Genomic DNA, 22,541 nt, shown 5'->3' with positions numbered 1-22,541 from the left:
CAGATTGTAATTAAATAGGAGCATGAATGAAATTTAAATGTAGAACACTGAATTCAGGAAGATTTGTTGACAGTTCAGACTGGCTGTGATTCAATATAAACTACTCTGGAACAGTGGTGAATGTTTCATCCATGAGGAACAGTGATTAGGTCTCTTGGGCTGCCAAAATCTGGATGACAACCAGAAGGAAGCAGAAAACTTTTATTATTTGCTGTCATCTGGATTTTTACAGCCTGGATCTGGTATCCTCAGTCATAGTCTTCTTTGGAGCAATCGTTTGTCTGGGAGGCTATAGGATTTCTAACTGAAAAAAATGTGAGGGTACATAGATTTGGCTGTTTCTGATCTCCCAAGGCACAGCCTTTCAATCACTTCCTCCAGAGCATGAGCACTCCTGTCAGAAAATATTAAATCACATTCACATCCTCAGAAGCACAAACAGCAAAAGCGTAATTATAAGTCACACACACAACCATGATCAGCAATTCAACTGCTTTTTTAATAACTGCATCAAATGTACCAAATCAACAAGTTCAAATACTTTTGCAGCAAAATACACCATGGACATAAACAGAGCATAAATGCATGATCAAAATGAATGCATACATCGTAACAGAACAGGCTGACTAATACAGCATCTTCTTGCATCTTTAAACAGTCTCTGCAAGCAAAAAGACACAAGAGAATGTCTAAAGTCCAATGGTGAATGTATGACATTCAAAAATTTCAAAAAAAATCAGTTGAATCAAAACAAGCTATCAGCAAAGAGCTTTTGAGAAAAACAGTAGCCACCAATAATGTTGATGATGGCTTGAGATTTTAAATATGCACTTGCACTTTGTTCTTTTGTCTGTTGATTGCAGACAATTCGAAGGCCCTTTGAAGATAACAAACATATTGCAGCAGGCATTCTGAATGTCAATATCATCAAGAACCATACACAGAGTACACACACTCATAATGCCCTGTAGAACCCAAAAATAGACAGATCAAAGAAAATACAACGTACAATGTCAAAAAAATGAATGAAAATTAAAAAATAAAAACAGGGAGACAACAACTCACTTTCTTATAGTGATACGTAAAAGTAGTGACAAGCAAATAGATAAAAGAAACCAGCATCTTTCCATTATGCTGAACGCCTGATCATCCAAAGCCATCATCTGAATAATATTCCTAGTTAAGCTACTGAAATTTAGTATCTTGGCTTTCATTTAAATATTACATTATATTTGTCAAAAGTTACATTATAAAGACCACTCAGACTGTTTGAAAATGATTATATTATTCCTCTGGGCAATACTAAGTTTTTAATCTAAATAGTTTACCTAAGATGAGAGGTATAAGTTGAAACAAAGGGAATTCAGGGTTGTAAACTAGACTACAGGTAGTCCTTGACCTAAAGCCATTCATTTAGTGACTGTCCAATGTTACAATGGCACTGAAAAAAGTGACTTATGACCAGTCCTTGCACTTACAGTCATGCCAGCTTCCCCACAGTTATGTGATAAAAATGCAGGTGTTTGAAAACCAGTATATGTATGATAACTGCTGCATGTTCCAGTGTCATGTGAACTTCGCAGCTGGCTTCTGACAAGCAAAGTTAATAGGGGAAGGTGGATTCGCTTAATGACCATGAAATTCACTTCAGTTGTAGCCAAAAGGTTGTAAAACAAGGTGCAAGTCACATAAAAACTGCCTAACTAGGCAACAGAAATTCTAGTTTCAACTGTAGTCATACGTCGAGCATTATCTGTAGGTGAACTACTTCCATACTGTTATGACAAATATAAAAAGGGTGTATCTATATTTTACAGAAATTTATCTCAATGTAAAAGTAAACTTTAGTTAGTGTATATTGAAAGAAAATATCCTTAGAGTAAATTTTATAAAAGCACCTTTTGGTTTAAAATTTGTGTTTCGGAAATAGATACAATGATATAAGTAAACTTAATTTCTCACCTATAAGTATATTCGGAGACATTGATCTTTCCTTTTTCACCTGTTGTTTCTGTTCTACTTGTGAGATTTACAGTGTTCCCAAAAAGACAATAACGAGGCATCCTTTGGCCAATTACACCTGTGACCACTTCTCCAGTGTGAATGCCTATTGTAATCTATTATAAAAAAATCAATAGAAAAGAAAATGATAACAAGTTGATTTAGTATTAGGTCAATAGTATTATTAGTCAGTAATAGGAATACACTATGAACCTTATGCTTAATTTTAACTGAATCTATATACCAAAATACGTAACACAACACTACAAACCTAGAGCAAATATAGCACAGTTGGTCTATTTCAATTTTTCATTTATACAACTGAACTAGAAAATTTATCCAATGTAATTCTGAAATATCTACATTTTTTCTACGAATGGCAAAATAAAATTATGTATTTAGAAATATAACCAATTGCTTAGTAAAAAATCGCAAAGAAATATTAGTCTATTGGTCCATCTTTTTCCAGATAAATTACAATACTATATTATAGAGGCATGTTATCATATATAAGATTTCTTCTTTGTGTCTATAATTTTATACTAATGAACCCTCGATTTTAAGAACTGTTTTATCTATATAGCCATAAGGAATCAGAAAGTAAAGAAGTAGCAGACAGATTTCCCATAATGTGGGTCATCATCTTGATTATTTTTATGGAGTTTAAAACCTGAAAGTTAATCCTACATTGTCAGGACTGAAATTGCATCATAATAAAATCCCTAAATCCCGTAATATGTTGCCAATCACTGACCTGAACAGATTCTCCATCGACTTGAACTTGTCCAGCTATTTCCATCATATCTAATGCTAAGTGGCAGATAGAACGTGCATGATGAATGCATGGTTCTGGCAAGCCACTTACTGTCATATATTTGTCTCCAACTGTTTCAACCTAGCAAAATATAAATCTGAAAGTTATTTTTGTATTTAATTTTTTTTTAAATTCCATTTATATCCCGCCCTTCTCCGAAGACTCAGGGCGGCTTACAAGCTTAGCAGTAGCCTTCATTCTATGTATATGCCTGCTTATTAGGGCTTTCACACACACCCCAAGCGGCATTATTACAAAGTCAGCTTAATTGCCCCCAACAATCTGGGTCCTCATTTTACCTACCTCGGAAGGATGGAAGGCTGAGTCAACCTTGAGCCTGGTGGGATGTGAACCTGCACTAATTGCAGGCAGCTGGTGTTACTTAAGGAGGCATTAGCCCACTGCTCCACCAAGGCTCTTATGATATGATATTCCCTTTCTTTGCTTGCCTTAGTAAAGTTGTAACCTTTGATTATCAATTATCTGGCATTAAAGCAATATCATTTCATTAGAAAGATTATTTTCATGGTTATCAAACATGGAACATAATTTACCCATCTTCCCCATTTTTCACAAATCCTGAGAAGCTAAAATCTTCAGAACATACACATATTAATAATTATGGCTGATGTATTTCTAACTTCCCATCCCAATGCAGCACTTTTTTGCCACAAAATAACATCTTTTCCATCTTAATATACCCACTGGGTTTCATTTGCCAAAGGTCCAGTAAGGTCAATAGAAGAAATGTTATTTAAAAATAATTTTGTGATTAGGAAGTACATCAAAATATGTATCTCCCAAGAAGCCACTAAAAGGAAGTGCAATACCACAGATCACGACAATCTTTTCCTGAAGGAATAAACCTATTATCTATACTATTTTATAGCAGTAGTTAAAGCAATTTTCCTGAATAATATTCAACCCTCAGTGATATGTAATATTCAGAATTATCACTAAATGGTTAAACATAATAAAATAGAAATTATTATGTTTATTTGTATAGGCTCTAGCAATCTGTTGACCAAAACCAATGTTTCATTCTATTTCATGATAAACCAACCTGGAATTTAATTTCAGACTGTAAATACTGTGCCTAGCACCAGATTGTGTAAGTCCATATTAGGAAAGTTTGAGACTTCAGTAGTCTGAAGAGATAGTTTGAGACTTCAGTAAAATGTCTTGGAATCTGCAACCCACTTCTCTAGCTTCTGTTGTTTGTAATACATAAAAAATATGCTCAGCCATATATATTTTACACTATTAGTCATAAACTGGCCCTTTTACAGTGTTACCCTCTTCACAGAACAGAAAGGACATATCATATTTACCTTATAAACAAATGGGTTTTTTCGGGAATCAGTCAAAATATCAAATCTTGTATAAAGATCGTTTAAAAGATTGACAATTTTCATAGCTCCTTCTCCAGAGGCATGTTTACTGCAGAAGGCATTGAAACCAACAATGCCACTAAATAATATAGTCACATTATCATAACGTTTTGCTGGTATAGGACGCTTGTGTCTCAGTTCATTGGCCACAGATGGAGGAAGCACAGAATACAATAATCTACATAAGATTGTGTAATAGTAACAAAGGAAAAAATAGAAAAGAAATAAATTAATCTTATTCTGATAAATTTATTATATTCATATCTAGTATTCACTGATTTAAAAACTTATATTCTATAGCAGGCATAATTTGCATTAGAAACTTTACTTCTAAACAAACAGCATAATAAATATATAGAGTAAATTATTTTATACATTTATTTATTTATATTGTATTATTACTATTTATAGAGATATACACCATTTCAGCTCAATGTAGGCAAATTACATGCTGCTGAATAGATATATGGTTAAATTGCTATTAATATGGTTCTTAATTATAGCTAACAATTTTTGTAGCACTTCACTTGGATTTGTTTCTGATTTGATTTTTACTTATTTAAATTTAATACAGCAGTCCCCCAAGCTTTCTGGCTTTGTGGACCAACAGGGACAGGGGGGTGGAAGAGGGGATGGTTGTGCACAAGTGGCATGTGCATGCATTTGCAAAGCTCCATTTGCATCAGTGGCAGGTGCACATACCTGCCCCCTGCACAAATGGAGATTCATGTGCTCGCTTGACACTTGCTGTGGACCAGTAGTAAGCTGCGTACCAGCTGTTGGGGAACCCTGATTTAATGCATAATGACTTTTGCAACAGAAAATACTTTAATAAAAACGAAAATTGCATGACAAAGTCAGTAGTAGCCCATTATACATTAGGATTTCAAAAACAGATATTTCTGAGATACACTCTCATAACTAGAAATTAATTTAGCAATGATGACTACATATTATGAGGAGTGAATTGCAACTCATTTGGGGAGCATTTAGATTGTGAAGGCTGAAGAATGCATTTATTACAAAGCTTCATAAAGAGATTGTTTAGTTCATGGCATGACATTAAACCACATTCACTGTATTCAAACATTTATATCTTCTTTATCCACCCAGACTGATAGAGAAATGGTGACCTAAATACAAAGGTCACATGTGTGCAAGAACTGTAAACAGAAAACATTCTCAGGTTTCAGTAAGAGACATGTTTGTCTTTCTTTGTTCATTTTTATCTTACTTTATCTAGAGCAACGTCACTGACTTTAACTAGGCAATTAGGAATCAGAGTTGTTTATGAGCCTCCAAACAGAGGACAGAATGATAAAGATCGATCATTTATACCATTTCATATTCTAAGTAGGAGATTAAATCTTACGTATCTGTCTTCTTCTTTTCATCTTCCAAAGCTCTTAAAGTGTGCTGGAGCCTATCCGTTAATATTTCCAATTCTTGTGTCAGTTTGTATTCCTCTCGGAATTGCTCTCCCAAAAGGACCAAATCACGAGTAGCATCATGCAGGGGAATGTCACTTAAGTAGAGTCCTCTTCTAGTTAAATCATCCAAATTCATCACACTAATGCAATTAAAAGTGAAATGAGAAAATGACAGGGTAAGAAATTTCTGGTACTTACGTAAAATATAACAATCTGTTTTGCAAATATTTTTCAATTGCCAAAAAGTAACAATTCATCTCTATTTCATCATTTAATACACTATTAATATTGTATGTTTCTATTCTAACAAAATATGTGGTGCATTTCTATAAAAAGGCAGTTCATCAACTAACAACATTAGCTTTATTATGCTGCAATAATTGGTTCTGTCAGAATCCATTTATATTTCATTTCTAACTCTCTTTCTGTGCAAACCCAAATCTCATACACCCCCTTGGATTCTGCCATTCCCAAGGAGGAAAGGGAATAAACAGGGGAGTTTATTGCCTCCATTTCCTCCCCTTAGATGTAACTTTTTGTTTATCTAGCCTGCCTGTTGGCCATCGCAAAAAGATCGATGAAAGGAATCCTCTCTCTCTGATGTACAAGCAACTAAGAAACGGGCTGGGGGAATTCTGGTTTTTGTCTCTGGATGGAATGTGAAGGGGAGGGAGTGATTGTGCTGCGAATGGACTGATGGTTCTCTCTTTCCCACGAGGGGCTTCCCACCTGAAACTTGACTGATCCGGAACTGACCAAATGAACTGGGGTGGGGTTTTGCTTGGGGACACTTTAAAAGTATCGATCTGTGAAAAGATTTTTCAGATCCTGTCTATTATACCTTCTATCATCCATGTCTTAGTACAACAACAACTTTATTGATTAGCCCTTGGGCCATATCAAAGTGCAAAGTTCCAGCAACAAACCATCACCAAAACGTGATAAAAGCTATCCAAAATGAAATTTGATAAAATACAATTTAAAATGGAATTAAAATAAAATACAATTTAAGATGAAATAGTAATAAAATACAAATTTAAGATATAGATAAAATATGATAACTTTATATTTTGGAGTCGCCCTTGCAATCTACCCCAATCAGTCCCACATATGCAGATCTTAACCGGATCATTTTGTTTAACTACTGTGCTACGTTAAATGTTATTTTCAAGTTCTGACCGGACATAAGATAAGTTATTTTGATATGGGGATCCCAATGGGTCATTCGTTTGGTATATAGACCAAGATACCTGTCTCTCACCCTCTTATACAGACAACAGTCAAATAGGATGTGAGCCAGGTCCTCTACCTCTGCCGCTCCGCAAATGCAGACGCTCATTGTATGGTATAGCATGAAATCTCCCATATCTGACCATTGTATCAAGCTGTTCGAATCTTGCTCTCGTAAATATCTCCCTAAGATGTTTTGGGAGTTGTGACTTCAAATAACTGTCCACTTGAAAAGTACATTTGTATTTACTCAGCCATTTCAAGTTGCCCACCTTACTAAGGATAGCTATATCAGTTTGTTCTTCTATATCCTTAATTCTTTGGGCAACTCTTTTTTTAGATTGTTCTCCTGTTACGCAAGAAACAGGAAGGCCACAGCTTCTTACAAAATTTGTTAGTTTGGTGATCTAGGAGATTTGTGATTGCAGTTTTATTTGCTCTAGTAGGCATAATTTGGGGAGTCTATCAGTCTCCATTTCATTAACTTTGCACCAGTAGTTATAAGCTCTAATTTTAGATAATGCCTGAATTGTATGAATTCCCAATTCAGCTCTAACTGCTGCAGCAGATGTTCTTGGATCTACACCCAAAATACATCTCAGATGCTGGGACTGTGTTTGTTCTAAAACTGTGGTTGAATAAAGACCCCAAATTTCTGCTCCATACAAGAGCATTATCGTAACCTTAGCCTTATAAACTTTGAGTAGTGGAGCTAGGGACCCTGGATAACTATGGTTCTTTAGTTTGAGCAATAAATTCAAATGGGCTTTTGCTCTAAATGTACTCCGTTGATGATGGCAGGCCCAAGATACAGTCTTGGAAAAAGTTACTCCCAAATATACAAAGGTATTAACCTGCTCAATTGGTTCACCATCTAATTGCCACTTATGTCTCTGATGGTTTCTTCCAAACACCATTATTTCCGATTTGGATTTGCTAATGATTATTTTTTTATTATTATTTTAATCCCATTTATATCCCGCCCTTCTCCAAAGACTCAGGGCGGCTTCCAATTTAAGCACAAACCAATGTGCTTAGCAATAGCCTTCATTCTATGTATATGCCTGCTTATTAGCCCCCCCCCCAGCGGCATTATTACAAAGTCAGCTTATTGCCCCCAACAATCTGGGTCCTCATTTTACCTACCTCGGAAGGATGGAAGGCTGAGTCAACCTTGAGCCTGGTGGGATGCGAACCTGCACTAATTGCAGGCAGCTGGTGTTACTTAAGGAGGCATTAGCCCACTGCTCCACCAAGGGAGTTATCCTGGCAATAAGAGCTGAATCTTCTTAATAGCCTACGTAATCCTACTTGTGAGTATGATAATAAAATCATATCATCAGCATAAAGCAAGCTGTTACAGTAAGTATTTAGGATCATCGGCATGTGTACCATGGTATCCTTCATTAACCCTGGCAAGTCATTGATGTATAAATTAAATAATAATGGGGCCAGGATACACCCTTGCCTTATCCCTTTATTTGTGTGAATCCTGTTAGTCAGGGCCCCATTAACCCCATACCGCACCCTCAAACAGGTACTTGTGTAAAGGGCTTTAATCAAGGCCAGGAGTCTGGGTTCTATTTTAAGAGATGTCAATTTACTCCACAGTATGTCTCTATTTACCATATCAAATGCTGCTGTAAGGTTTATAAAAGCAGCAAACAGGGGTCTCCTCTTATAGGCATATTTGGCAATTAGATGGTTCAAGACAAAGCAGTTATCAATAGTAGATCTGTTTTGTCTAAAAGCTGCTTGTTCTTCTGTGAGGATGTTGTTTTCCTCTACCCAGATTTCAATTCTGTTCAAAAGGTACCTAGCACATATATTTTTGCTACAATGTCAATCAGGCTGATGGGCCTATAATTACTAGGATCCTTTTTATTCCCTTTTTTACATATGGGGACAACTATTGCCATCTTCCACCCATCTGGTATATGGCAGGTGTTATTTATGTGTGTAAAAAGACCTGCTAATACAGGGCCCCACCAGTTGGGAAATTTCTTAAATAATTCTGCTGGTAAAAAATCCTCGCCTGGGGCTTTATTGCTCTTTAAGCTTTTAATGATGGACTGTATCTCCTTTTCTGAGACTGGTGGCCAAGGGGGGAGAGTTCTAGGATTTACCAAATCACTGTTTAAAAATAATTTCTTTACCGGTTCGGTGGGGGCAAACAAGCACTGATAATAATTCTCCCAGTCCGCAGCAGAGATTGGTATGTCAAATGCAAATCTCCGTTCCTTCAGGATACCTGCTACAGAGTGCCAAAATAATACTGAATTATGACTTCTGGCAGCCAACTCAAGTTCTGACCAGATTGAAATGGCAAAACGTTTTTTCTTTAATGTTATAGTTTTTTATATTCCCTTCTTGTGTGCAGCATCTTAGCTTGTATATGGGCAGTAGGATTCCTCTGGGCAAGCCTCATGGCTGCCTTCAATTTCTTTTTCTGTCGCTGGCAATCAGGATCAAACCAGCGAGGTCTACCCACTTGGGCTCTTTTTGTAGTAGGTTTAGCTGTTAGGTGTTTCTTCAGTATGTTACAAAGATTGGAGAATGCATTGAAGGCTGACATCCAGTCAGCGGTAGATGACTGTATTGTTCTAGCCCACTTAGTAGCATTCTCTGTTTTAAGGCATTCTAATATTGCCTTAAAAGGGACGCGGTGGCTCAGTGGGTTAGGACGCTGAGCTTGTCGATCAGAAGGTCGGCAGTTTGGCGGGTCGAATCCCGAGTGCCGCGTAGCAGAGTGAGCGCCTGTTACTCGTCCCAGCTTCTGCCAACCTAGCAGTTCGAAAGCACGTAAAAATGCAAGTAGAAAAATAGGGACCACTACGGTGGGAAGGTAACAGCGTTCCGTGCGCCTTTGGCGTCTAGTCATGCCGGCCACATGACCACGGAGACGTCCTCGGACAAGCGCTGGCTCTTCGGCTTTGAAACGGAGATGAGCACCGGCCCCTAGAGTCGGAAACGACTAGCACGTATGTGCGGGGGAACCTTTACCTTTACCTTAATATTGCCTTAGTATCAACTTTGGCCCAAATTAACCTTTTATTTTGGGTCATCTCTACCTATTTGGTGAGCCATCTGTCAGCCATGTTATATGGTCTTAAATCTGAGCGGCCTCGCAATGTCACACATACAGGCTGATGGTCGCTATTGTCACTAAGGTGTACTGTGACCTCTGAGAAGAGGTCAGCCTTATCTCTAGACACACAAAAGAGATCCAGTACAGTACTTGAATTGGCTGAGTGGTATGTATAAGGGTATGTATAATTCTTGTCCTTACCTCCCAAAATTTGGAGATTACCCTTAAAAATTAAGGAGACTAGGAGCAGGCCAGCGGCATTACTTTTACAGTCTCTCGAGAGCCACTGAGGATGGTTATCAAAGAACTCCCCTGGGATTCCCTTCTTCTGGGCAAGCTCATACAGAGAGGGACCCAGTCTAGCGTTCAGATCTCCTAATAATACCACTATGGACTGAGGGTACAATATAGATATATCTTCTAAGATAACTTCCAAGCCCATCCAATATTCAAAATTATAGTGCTGGGATGTGCTTGGAGGAATGTACACATTTAACAATATTAACTCAAACTGGTCATATTCAAATTTGACAGCTAGAAAGTACGGATACTTATCTTCATTATATAATTTCTCTCCCTGCCATTGCAACTCTTGCTTTATAAGAATGCATAGCCCACCAGAGGGTCTCCCTTTGTTCTTTGTTTTTAGGGCTGGGGAGACCCATCCCTGAAAGCCTGGCAATTGTACTGGTTCATCCACTTCGGTTAGCCAGGTTTCTTGAAAGGCTATTACGTCAAATCTAGAGAGAAAGCTCATTAGTCCACTATCAACCATCCCTTTCCAGCCAGCTATGTTCCAGGTCATCAACTGTATGGGGTTCTCAGAGGCAAGGTGGTCTGACTTGGTTGATTGGCTATATGGTAGAAATGCCAGATGTCAACTTGACATTGGAGCTGGGTCAATATCATCTAAGCTTCCCATATAAACACAGTTGTTGTGAGGTTCGATATTTCTCCTCATGGGTTGCAGAACTTGTTGTTGCTCCTCTATATCTCAGTTGCCAGTGTGCCTCTGCTCTTGCTCCAAGAATGATTTTTTTCCAATGGGCAAGTACTCTGGCTTAAGTCTATAAATGTAGATTTATGTCTAAGCTTCCCATATAAACACAGTTGTTGTGAGGCTTGATATTTCTCCTCATGGGTTGCAGAACTTGTTGTTGCTCCTCTATATCTCGGTTGCCAGTGTGCCTCTGCTCTTGCTCCAAGAATGATTTTTTTTCCAATGGGCAGGTACTCTGGCTTAAGTCTATAAATGTAGATTTATGTCCATTTTTGGAGGGGCATGGCTGAGGGTTCATCTTGTGGAAAGATGTTGTGGGAACTTCTAAATCAAATGAGGGTGTAAGCTGGATTACGTCCTTAGTGTTTGTCAGCTTAGGGGGCACTGTGTGATGAAGCCCTTTGTCTTTCAGTTGTTTCTCAGAGGCTGGGTCAGTCAGTGCAGTTACTCCACTCTCAGCCTGTGTGACAACACCTTTTTTTACTGTTGAGGTAAAGGCAGATTGTTGATTAAATATCTTGTCACAAGGTTGTGTGGTTAGTGGAGCCAAATTAAATAGAGGCTTTGCTGTAGATTGAGTTGTTGTCAGTGCCTCTTTTAGGTCGTCCAATCTTTGAATGATGTTAACTTGCTCAGGTTCTGGCAATGCACTGAATAGGTCAATCAACATTTCCTCTGGCACATCCTCAGCAGTTCCTGCAGCTGTGGGTAACACAGTTCGTATATTGCTTCTTTGATTTCTCAGGGTCAGTTCAGTTGCAGCAGCCTCAGGCTTAGTTAGTGTGAGGGCTGTTGCAGCCTAGATTTAAAGCGACAGTTCCCTCTTGGTGACGCTGTTTCAGGAGTGGGCACACTTTTTCTGAACAAAAGACCCTTATTGGAAATGTTGAGAAGATGCTCAGAAAGGGTTTCATTCTGAAGAGCATGGAGGGAATTGTGGGCTGCTTGAACGATAGGAGAATTCTCATACATTGTGTTCTTGCTGGCAGCTACTCTGCATGTAGTAGATCTATCAGAGTGAATTCACAGTGGAGCAGCTGGCTCAGGGACAGCCTAATAGATTTTCTATTGCTCCAACACCCTCTATTTACTCTCTTGTCATAAATTTGCCAAGTAACCTGGTTAGTTTGCAGACTGTAGTTATATTGGTCATCTCTTAGACCTTTGCCTGATTGAGTGTTTTCTCTGTAGGTGTTCAAAATTTGGGAGGAGAACAAGGTCCTTCTCTACTTTCATTTTCTGAGTTAGCCATCCCATGTCTGTCCATGGTTATCCTCCCAAGTCCTTCTACAGTATTTGGGTGGCTCCTAACAAACTTTGCAAAAGATTCTTTCAAGCAGTCGACCTTATTTATGACAATTGACAAGAGATCATATATTGAGTTTACAGTTTGAGCTGTAAGCAAACATTGTCTAGAGAGGAAGTCTGTCACATTTTCCCCCTTCAAATTTGCTACATCTCCCTCCTGTGTAAAAAAGGCTGTTGCCGGATTCCAAGGAGAGGAGCCATTCTCCGAGAGGGAGGAGGACAACTCCACACGCTGTCTGCTCTCCAGTTCGGTTTGTAAGTCCCATTCCAATGAGTCACATAAATTAAATTTATCTGATAAGGTGCCTGCGAATGAGTTACTTACTGGAGCAGACTGTCTGTTTGCAATATAATCCTCCATTTTCTGCTGCTTCAAAGGCTTGTATATACTTTCTGCTGCAGAATGCTGTCTCTTCCTTCTTTTCCCCATTCAGGTTTGTTAAAACAGGTTTAAAAATAAGTTTAAAACTATGGTTTAAAAGGTTAAAATGGATTAAAAATGGGTTTAAAAAGTTTAAAAGAGGTAGGTTAAAATACAATATTAAAAGAGGTTAAAAAGTTAAAATAAAAATAAAGTAAAATAAAATAAAACTTTTACTTTTGGAGGAGCTCTTTACAGCCTTTGCTGCCTCTCCACCATCAGTTGTTAAGTCCCATGTCTTAGTAAAAGTTCCTGCTTGGACAATCTTGCCTCCAAGAGTCTTTCTTTCTTAAGATGTGGATTGGAGGGGGTTCGGACATTAGACAGGATCTGCATTAAGAGTCAAGGTGGAAGGAAGAACCTTACCGGGGGACTTTGCAAAAAATGCAATGTGTAACGAGGAGGGAACTTTCCCCCCGACCGAAATCCCACCAATTATCAGAAACTGAAGCGTCATACTCCTCCAGGGAAGAGGTGGTGGAGATGCACAACTGCAAACCGCGGTGGTCGATGGTGTTGGAAGGAAAAGCAAGTGGGAAAAGGCATCGAGGAAAGTGACCCTGAGGCAGGGGAGCCACCAATCCGAATGGAGAGCTCCCTGCACATCAGTGAAGAGGATGGGAGTTATGCACCACACGCAAAGTGGATCCTAGAGAAAGCTATTGATCTGATGAAAAAACCCTTGGCTTGATAAGAGAGGAGAAACCTGAATCCAGCAGCCGCAACAGTACCTGGAGCCACAGCTGGAGAGACAGTGGGGGGGGAATCCGGAACCTGCAGCACCAGGGCCATCTGCTGAACCTGGAGCTACCACCTCAGCAGCACCCAACCCCCGCCGACCCACAGACGGGGATCAGGATGGGGAGCAATACCGCCCATGGCATAGGCACCGATCCATTCAAAGACTACCACCCCTGGAAGTGAAATTCAAGGGGGAGCCGCCGTGCTTGGGGTTTTTCCTAACTCAAGTCCTCAGTTATATGGAAGAATATGGACGGGACATTCCCAGTGACAAAGCACGCATTCGCATTGTGCAATCCACCCTGGACGGACCGGCTGCAGACTGGGTGGTGAACCTGCATGACTCCAATGCCCCAGAATTCAATGACTTCAACCGGTTCATGTCATCCTTGAGGAGGCGATTTGAGGACCCTTTGGCTGATCGTAAGGCCCAGGAGAGAATCAAAATGGTGAGGCAGGGCAGATGGCCGGTGGCTGAATATACCCAAGAATTCCGGGCCATTGCCAATAAGCTGAACTGGCTGGAAGACATCCTCCTTAGCCATTTCAAAGATGGGCTAAACTATGACCTGTATGATGCTTGCCTGCCTCGGGGAAACCCACACCACCTTGATGACTGGTACATCCTGGCAGAGGAGGCGGAGATAGACCTACTGAAGAGGCACCACCAAGAGAAATCATGGGCCCACCCAAGCAAACATGCAAGCCAGCGAAACCACCGAGTATGGCTAAGAAATCAACAGGCTGTTTCAAATGTGGGAGAGAGGGCCACCACGCCACAGAATACCGCTCAAAAGCCTTCAGCGCAAATCAGAGCCATCACCATCCAGGAGATCAGGGAAGTCCCCAGGCAACCCAAAAGAACCTGCCATGAGGAGGATAGAGGCTGTAGAGTCCCCAACCCCTGCCAAAGACTGGGATGGGACTCTGGCCTAAACCGCAGGGGCGGTGGGCACCTCGGGAGACAGCTCGGAGGGAGAAACCCTGGTAAGTGGATCCATTCTACCCATCCTTAAGACAGTGACTATATTAGCTTCCTCCATGCCCAAGGCCGTCAAAGTAAAAGCACTAATAGACTCTGGCTGCACCCACTGCCTCATCAGCCCGACGCTGGTGGGGAATTTGGGCATCCCAGTGAGGAGACTAAAGCAACCAATCTCTTTTGGCCAGCTAGATGGGTCCATAGCAGGGGAGGTACCAGCTACCCTAGCCACCTTACCAGTTCACCTGTCCCTGGGGACCCATGAGGAAGACATAATGTTTGTAGTGACCCCAGGCATGGAATGCCCAATGATTTTAGGGCTGGAATGGTTGAAGAAATGGAACCCCTGGCTAAATTAGAGGACAGCAGAACTCAACTTCCCAGAAGGGAAGCATAGGAACTTAAAACCCCAAAGGACCCCCCCCCCCAACCCAAGGAGAGGAGACAGCATTAGTGGGGGAAGAGAAGGGTTTACCAGAAATACCGGAAGAACACCGGGACCTTGCTGAAGTTTTCAGTAAGGAATGGGCAGATGAGCTTCCCCCTCAATGACTCACAGACTGTGCTATAGAATTCAAACCCGGGGCAAAACTCCCGAAGCCCAGGCTGTACTGCATGAGCCCCAAAGAGACGGCAGAGATGAAAAGATTAATAAATAAAAACCTAGAAAGGGGATTTATTGAACCTACCAAACCCAAAGTGGCCGCCCCGGTCCTGTTCAGGGAGAAGGATAGCACGATGCACTTATGCGTAGATTATAGAGCTCTTAATACAATTAGTGAAAGCAATCTGTATCCCCTACCCATAATGAAGGATATGCTATCCCACCTATCGAAAGGAAGGATTTTTTTTACCAAACTAGACCTAAGAGAAGCATACTACCGCATTAGGATTAAGGAAGGGGACAAATGGAAGACTGTATTCAATTGCCCAATGGGTTGCTACCAGTTCAAAGTCCTGCCATTTGGACTGCAAGGGGCCCCCACAGTTTTTATGCAATTAATTAATGAAGTGCTAAGAGAGTACCTATATAAGGGAGTCCTGGTTTACCTAGATGACATCCTTATCTTCACTGAGACCAAAGAGGAGCATATTAATCTAGTCAGAGCAGTTCTGAAAAAATTGCAGGCTACCCACCTATATGCAAAATTATCAAAATGTGAATTCCACCAGGAAAGAATAGACTACCTGGGATATCGCATATCTCCACAGGGCATCGAAATGGACCCCGAGAAAGTCAGGGTAGTATTAGAATGGGCACCACCCTGCACAAGGAAGCAATTGCAAAGTTTCCTAGGGTTTGCAAACTTTTACCGCCAATTCATCCCTTCGTTTGCCCAAATAGCCCTGCCCCTCACAAACTTGTTGAAAACAAGGGGGGGTCCCCAGTGAAAACCAGCCAGCCCCTGAAGTGGACAATGGAATGTCAAGCGGCATTTGAGAGGCTAAAGAGGCTTTTTTCTGCCGAACCTGTACTGAAACACCCAGATCCCAATAAACCCTTCGTAATACAGGCAGACGTGAGCGATGTGGTGGTGGAAGCTGTATTATTACAGGAAAATGACAAGGGGGCATTGCAACCATGTGCATACACATCCAAGAAACTCACAGAGACAGAACAACTTTGGGCCATGTGGGAGAAGGAGGTTTACACTGTGAGGTGGTCATTACTTACATGGCGTCATTTTCTTGAAGGAAATAAAATCCCCTTCCAGGTCTGGACAGACCACAAAAATTTGGAAGTGCTAAAAACACCCAGGAAACTCACTTCTAAGCAAGCCCGCTGGTCCCAGCATTTTCACTGATTCCATTTCACTCTCAAACACTTATGGGGGGGGGGAAATTTCCTGGAGGATGCATTATCTCACATGCCCCAATATAACAGCATATGGGCCACTGACTCTAAACCATTTATGTCTGAACAACAACTGGCAGCACCAGTAACCATCAGGGCCCAAGCTAAAATAAAGCCGCAGGTGGATAGCCAAACTGGAATAAAATTCCAAAAGTCTTTGGAAACTTATGAATGGTTCCAGAAAAAAAAGTCATGTGTGCACAATCAAAGACGGACTACCCTGTCACCCAGAGGATTAATTTCATGCAGTTGTGCCATGATACAAAATCAGCAGGACATTTTGGGTTTGTAAAAACCCTACACTTAAATAAAAGGCAATTTTGGTGGCCATCCATGAAAAAGGACATAGAAAGCTACGTGGCCACCTGTCAAACTTGTGCAATGGCTAAGAGGTTGCAAGGGAAGTCGCCCGGACTGTTACAACCAGTGGCGAACCCCTCACCCCCCTGGAAAGAAATAGCCATGGAATTTATAGTGGAATTACCAGAAAGCAACGGGAACACTGTCATCTGGGTGGTCACAGATCTGTTTTCCAAACAGGTGCACTTTATCCCATGCCAATAGATTCCCACTGCAAAAGCCTTAGCAAAACTATTCATGCAGCACATTTACAGACTGCATGGAGCACCCCAACGCATCATATCTGACAGGGATGTACAATTTACATCAAAGTTTTGGAAGGAAGTTCTGTCCCTCTTAGGAACCACCCAAGGACTGTCATCTAGTCATCATCCTCAGACAAATGGATTGACTGAACATTCAAACTCACTACTTGAGCAATATTTAAGGTGCTTTATTAATTTCCAGCAAACAAATTGGACAGACCTACTCCCTTTCGCAGAAGTGGCTTACAATAACGCAGTCCACTCCAGCACAGGCTACACTCCTTTTCAAATAGCCACTGGCCAAAGTTTCAACCCTATGCCAGAACTGATCCCAAACGAACCAGAAATCCCATCGCTGAAGGAATGGATTGCATAATTACAAAACACCTGGCCAATCATTAGGAAAGCTTAGACGAAGCTAGACAGGCATACAAAGCACAGGCAGACAAAAAGAGAGTTGATCCCACACCATTCAGGGTGGGAGAGATGGTATATTTATCCACAAAATACTTAAAATCCCTACAATCCTGTAAAAAACTTGGACCAAAATATATTGGACCTTTTCCAATTAAAAGAATGATAAACCCAGTAACAGTAGAATTAGAACTACCCAAAAATCTTAGGCAGATATACCTAATTTTTCACTGCAGTTTACTAAAAAGTGAACAACAGTCACCCCTACCACCAACCCTCCCCCCTCCTATCATGGTTGAAGGAGAACAACACTTCGAGGTAAAAAAAAATCCTAGACTCTAGGAAACACCATGGAGCAATTCAATACTTAGTAGCTTGGAAACACCTCCCTTCCTCAGAAAATGAGTGGGTCAATAAATGTAGCATTAGAGCACACAAGTTGCTAAAGAGGTTTCATACAGAATATCCCAGCAAACCAGGCTGACATCTATATTTTGGTTTCTTCTACAGGTGGACCTCTCTTTTTTTAAAGGAGGGCAAGGATGTCAGAATCCATTTATATTTCATTTCTAACTCTCTTTCTGTGCAAACCCAAATCTCACCCCCCTTTGTATTCTGCCATTCCCAAGGAGGAAAGGGAATAAACAGGGGAGTTTATTGCCTTCATTTCTTCCCCTTAGATGTAACTTTTTGTTTATCTAGCCTGCCTGTTGGCCATCACAAAAAGATCAATGAAAAGAATCCTCTCTCTCTGATCTATGAGCAACTAAGAAAGAGGGTGGGGGAATTCTGGTTTTTGTCTCTGGATGGAATGTGAAGGGGAGGGAGTGATTGTGCTGTGAAAGGACTGATGGTTCTCCCTTTCCCACGAGGGGTTTCCCACCTGAAACTTGACTGATCTGGAACTGACCAAATGATCTGAGGGGTGGGGTTTTGCTTGGGGACACTTTAAAAGTATCGATCTGTGAGGAGATTTTTCAGATCCTGTCTATTATACCTTCTATCATCCATGTCTTAGTAAAAGTTCCTGCTTGGACAATCTTGCCTCCAAGAGTCTTTCTTAAGATGTGGATTGGAGCAGGTTCTGACAGGTTCTCTGACAACATTGTTTGAAATCAAAGTCAAAATACAAGCAATTAAAACAATTGTTATTGAGGGTCTTTAACTATTACCAGCCACCTTTATATTGCCTTTTTTTTCTTCATATTATTATACTTTGATACTTTCCCCAGCAGTGATGCTATCATCAGCTTCAAGAGTGGATCTTATACAAAGATGCAGGACAAGCAGAAATGTTTAATCACCTCATGATCAAGAATCAAAAAGAAGCATCTAATGTAGCAATATAACATAAAACAAACATAGAACCTTTTGCATCACAGCTCTTTGGTTTCAAAGGCTGCAATTCTAGTTGTTGCAACAATATAAACGCACTGTAGATATAAATCTTATTTGCTTACCTTGGAGAACAAAGAAAGAGAATACTATCTGCTTCAGGTAAGTAGATCATTTGCCCTTTCAAGCGTAAACAGCTAATTTCTGTACCAGTCAGCTCATCTTCACATTCCAGTTTTTCCACATCCAAAAGTCCTTCCTATTAAAGAACAAAGAGAAACGTCAGTGAAAAGTACCATTGTTATAAGCCTGTGCCCTCAGGTGCACCCACAGAAAACCTGAATGCTTTTATTTCTGATTTTCTGATCTTTACCTAAACAAATATGATAAGGAAAAGTACTTCTGTTGTTGTGGTTAAACCCAGTTCTCAACAACTCTGGGTGGCTCAAAAGAATCAAAAGGAAAAACTTACAATAGAACATTAAAAAGGAGGAAAAAAAGATTTAAAAATAGATAGCAAGGATAATAGACTGAATGGAAACAAAGCAAAAGTCTCACTCTCCCTTGTCAAAGACCTGATTGAAGAGCTAAGTTTTCACCATATTCTGAAAAATAGCAGGGTAGGGACCATATGGATCTCAGGAGAAACCCCATTAAGGAAGGCAGGCAATGCTTTCAAGCTCCAAATAGCATTATTTAACCAAAGGAACTCAGAGCATACCAACTATACAGGACAGATCAGCTAATCCATATTCAGCAACCAGGCCCAAGGCCATGTAAGGCTTTATAGGTAAAGACCAGCACTTTACTTGCACCCAGAAGCAAACTGGCAATCTGTGCAGCCTGCAAAGCAGAGGTTTACTGGGGATACTAAGCCACACCTATCATTCATCATGATGTTGCATTCTGGACCAGCTGGGGCATCCAGGTGGCCCAGCAGTCCTAGGTAGAGCCACAAGACAATAATCAAGGTGACCATGAGTGACTATCTAAAGGCCCTGAAAGGATAAAATTGGTTCACAAGATGAGACTTCCTTCTTGACCACAACTACCACTGGTTCTTTAAGCATAAGCTTTAGTTCCATTAAGATTCAAAGATTGTGGAAGCCCATCCAAGATCTGAGATGGAGTATCCTCATATATGGACAGTCAAAAGATAACAGAATCAGAGGTTATCTAGTCCGACACCCTGCTCAGGCAGGAAGTCAAATGGTTGTCCAATCTCTTCTTAAAAACTTCCAATGCTAGAGCATTCACAAATTCTGGAGGCAAGTTGCTCCACTGATTTAATTGTTATAACTGTCAGGAAATTTTTCCCTAGTTCTAGGTTGCTTCTCTCCTTGATTAGTTTCCATCCCTTGCTTCTTGTCCTGCCTTCAAGTGCTTTGGAGAATAGTTTGATTCGTTCTTCTTTGTGGCAACCTCTTAGATATTGGAAAACTGCTAACATGTCACCCTAGTCCTTCTCTTCATTAAACTAGATATACCCAATTCCAGCAACCATTCTTTATATATTTTAGCCTTCAGTCCCCTAATTATCTTTGTTACTCTTCTCTGCACTCTTTCTGAAGTCTCAACATGTTTTTTTTACATTGTGGTAACCAAAACTGGTGTAGTATCCAATACCCTACCCAAAGGGTTTTTATCCTTTCAAACTAACATGAGTTTTAAGTCTTTAATAGAATAGAATAACAGAGTTGGAAGGGACCTTGTAGGTCATCTAGTCCAACCCCCTGCCCAACCAGGAGGCCCTACACCATTTCTGACAGATGGTAGTCTAGTCTCTTCTTGAAAGCTTCCAGTGATGAAGCTCCCACAACCTCTGAAGGCAAGCTGTTCCATTGGTTCATAGTTCTCATTGTCAGAAAATTTCTCCTTATTTCTAGGTTGAATCTGCCCTTGATCAGTTTCCATCTGTTATTCCTTCTCTGGCCTTCAGGTGCTTTGGAAAATAGGTTGACCCCCCTCCCCTCTACGATCTAAGTCGTTTATGAAGATATTGATGAGTACTGGCCTAAGACAGAACCTTGTTGTATCCCACTGCTTACTTACCTCCATGTAGACGTAGTACTCATTGAGTACAGTTTGTCAGCCAGCTACAGATCCATCTGATGGTGGTATTGTCTATCCCACTTTTTTCTAGCTTACTAAGCAGCAGGTTCTGGTCTACTTTATCAAATGCCTTACTGAAATCTAAGTATACTATGTCCATAGCATTTCGCTGGTCTACTAATTTAGTCACTTTGTTGAAGAATGAAATAAGATTGGTTTGACATGATTTGTTTTTAACAAACCCATGCTGACTTTTAGTTATTACTTTACTCATTTCTAGATGTTTGCAGATCTGTTTTTTGATTATCTTTTCCAGTATCTTCCTGAGTATTGATGTTAGGCTGACTGATCTGTAGTTTCCTGGGTCTACTTCGCCCCCCCCCCTTTTTTTTTTAAGATGGGAACCAATCAGCTCTTTTCCAGTCCTCTAGTAGTTCCCCGGTGCTCCAGGATTTTTGAAAGATATGGTACAGTGGTTCTGAGATGACATTTGCAAGCTCCTTTAAAACTCTGGGATATAATTCGTCAGGTCCTGGTGATTTATATTCAAGATCAGATAGGTTTTCTCTTATCATTTTTTTGCTTATTTTAACTTTTATTTCTAGTCTGCCTTTTACAGTTAGGTTTTTAGTTAGGTTGGGTAATAATTTCTTTTTGCGTGAAGACCGATGGAAAGAATGAGTTAAATAGCTTTGCTTTTTCTTTGCTGCCTGTTATTTCCTTGCTATCTTCTCTCTTTAGTGAACAGTCTGTTTCCTTGATTTTTTTTCTTGTTATTTATATTTTGAAAGAAATTTTTTTTATTATCTTTGACTTTTGTTGCAAGTCTTTGTTCGTTCTGAGCCTTTGCTTTCCTGACTTTGTCTTTGCAGATTCTGGCTGTCTGCTGATATTATTCTGCCTTAGTTATGTGTCCCTCTTTCCATTTTTTGTACTTGTACTTTTTGCCTTTGAGTTTATCAGAGAGATCTTTGTGCAACCATGCTGGTTTCATCTTCTAGATTTCTTGTTTTTCTTTTTCAGTGATATTGTGCTGGACTAGGCTTTTATGATTATGTTTTTCAGAGTTTCCCAAGCTTCTTGAGTTGTTTTCCCCTTTAGGATTTTTATCCAAGGTCTCTTTCCCAAGCTCTCTCTGAGTTTGTTAAAATCAGCTCTTTTAAAGTCTCTGGAATCATTATGTTTTATTGCTTCTGTTTGCATTATATTGAATTCCAGTATGACATGGTCACTCTCACCCAAGATTCCTGCAGTTTCAACTCCCTCTATCACTACTTCTTTGTTCATGAGAATTAACAAATATGTATGGCTGTCCCTCTAGTTCTCTCCTTTACCTTTTGAACAATAAAGTTGTCAGCTAGGTTGGTCAAGAACCTATTCGATTTCTCACTTGGTGCAGAATTAGTCTTCCAGTTAATGTAAGGGTAATTGGAGTCTCCCATTACTCTTGTAGTGTGTTTCCTACATATATTTGTTAATTGGTTAGCAAAAAGTGCATCTATTTTTTCTGCTTGGTTAGGTGGCCTGTAGTATACACCTATGGCAATGTCACTTTTTTTCTTTTATGTTGACCCGTATGCACACTAGGAGGTTTTCTTCTTTGATCTCATACATTTCTGTAGCAATATAGTGGTTTTTTACATATAGTGCAACTCCACTTCCTCTTTTATATGGTCTGGGTTTTTTGAACAGTTTCTATCCTTCTATCAGTATGTTCCAGTTATGGGTTTCATCCCACCAAGTTTCAGTAATTCCAATTATATCATACCTATCTTCATGTATTAGTAATTCAAGTTCACTCTGTCTGTTCTCCAAACTCTGAGCATTTGTATATAGGCAGAGATCTTTATGTCTGGCTCTGGGTATGCTTCCTA

General features: G+C 40.1%; 1 protein-coding gene across 2 annotated transcripts in view; it reads right to left on the bottom strand.

Moving 5' to 3' along the window:
• GUCY1B1 (guanylate cyclase 1 soluble subunit beta 1) overlaps positions 1 to 22,541 on the bottom strand; it is a 95,281-nt gene that overhangs the window by 10,132 nt on the left and 62,608 nt on the right. Inside the window, exons 8-13 of one of the 2 annotated variants that reach the window (XM_081332734.1) lie at positions 18,741 to 18,874; positions 5,579 to 5,776; positions 4,147 to 4,384; positions 2,756 to 2,896; positions 1,963 to 2,117; positions 14 to 877 (exon numbers count right to left, since the gene is read on the bottom strand). In XM_081332734.1, coding sequence (XP_081188860.1) covers positions 820 to 877; positions 1,963 to 2,117; positions 2,756 to 2,896; positions 4,147 to 4,384; positions 5,579 to 5,776; positions 18,741 to 18,874 — 924 coding nt within the window. In that variant the 3' untranslated portion in view covers positions 14 to 819. Of the gene's footprint in view, positions 1 to 13; positions 878 to 1,962; positions 2,118 to 2,755; positions 2,897 to 4,146; positions 4,385 to 5,578; positions 5,777 to 18,740; positions 18,875 to 22,541 lie in introns of those variants that run through there. The other variant, XM_081332733.1, reaches the window with a different exon arrangement.

This window comes from Vipera berus, assembly GCF_964194415.1.
Source record: "Vipera berus genome assembly, chromosome: 7".
NCBI classification, from domain to species: Eukaryota; Metazoa; Chordata; class Lepidosauria; order Squamata; family Viperidae; genus Vipera; species Vipera berus.
Note: the sequence above shows the minus strand (reverse complement) of the source record. Positions and strands in the feature narration are given on the sequence as shown.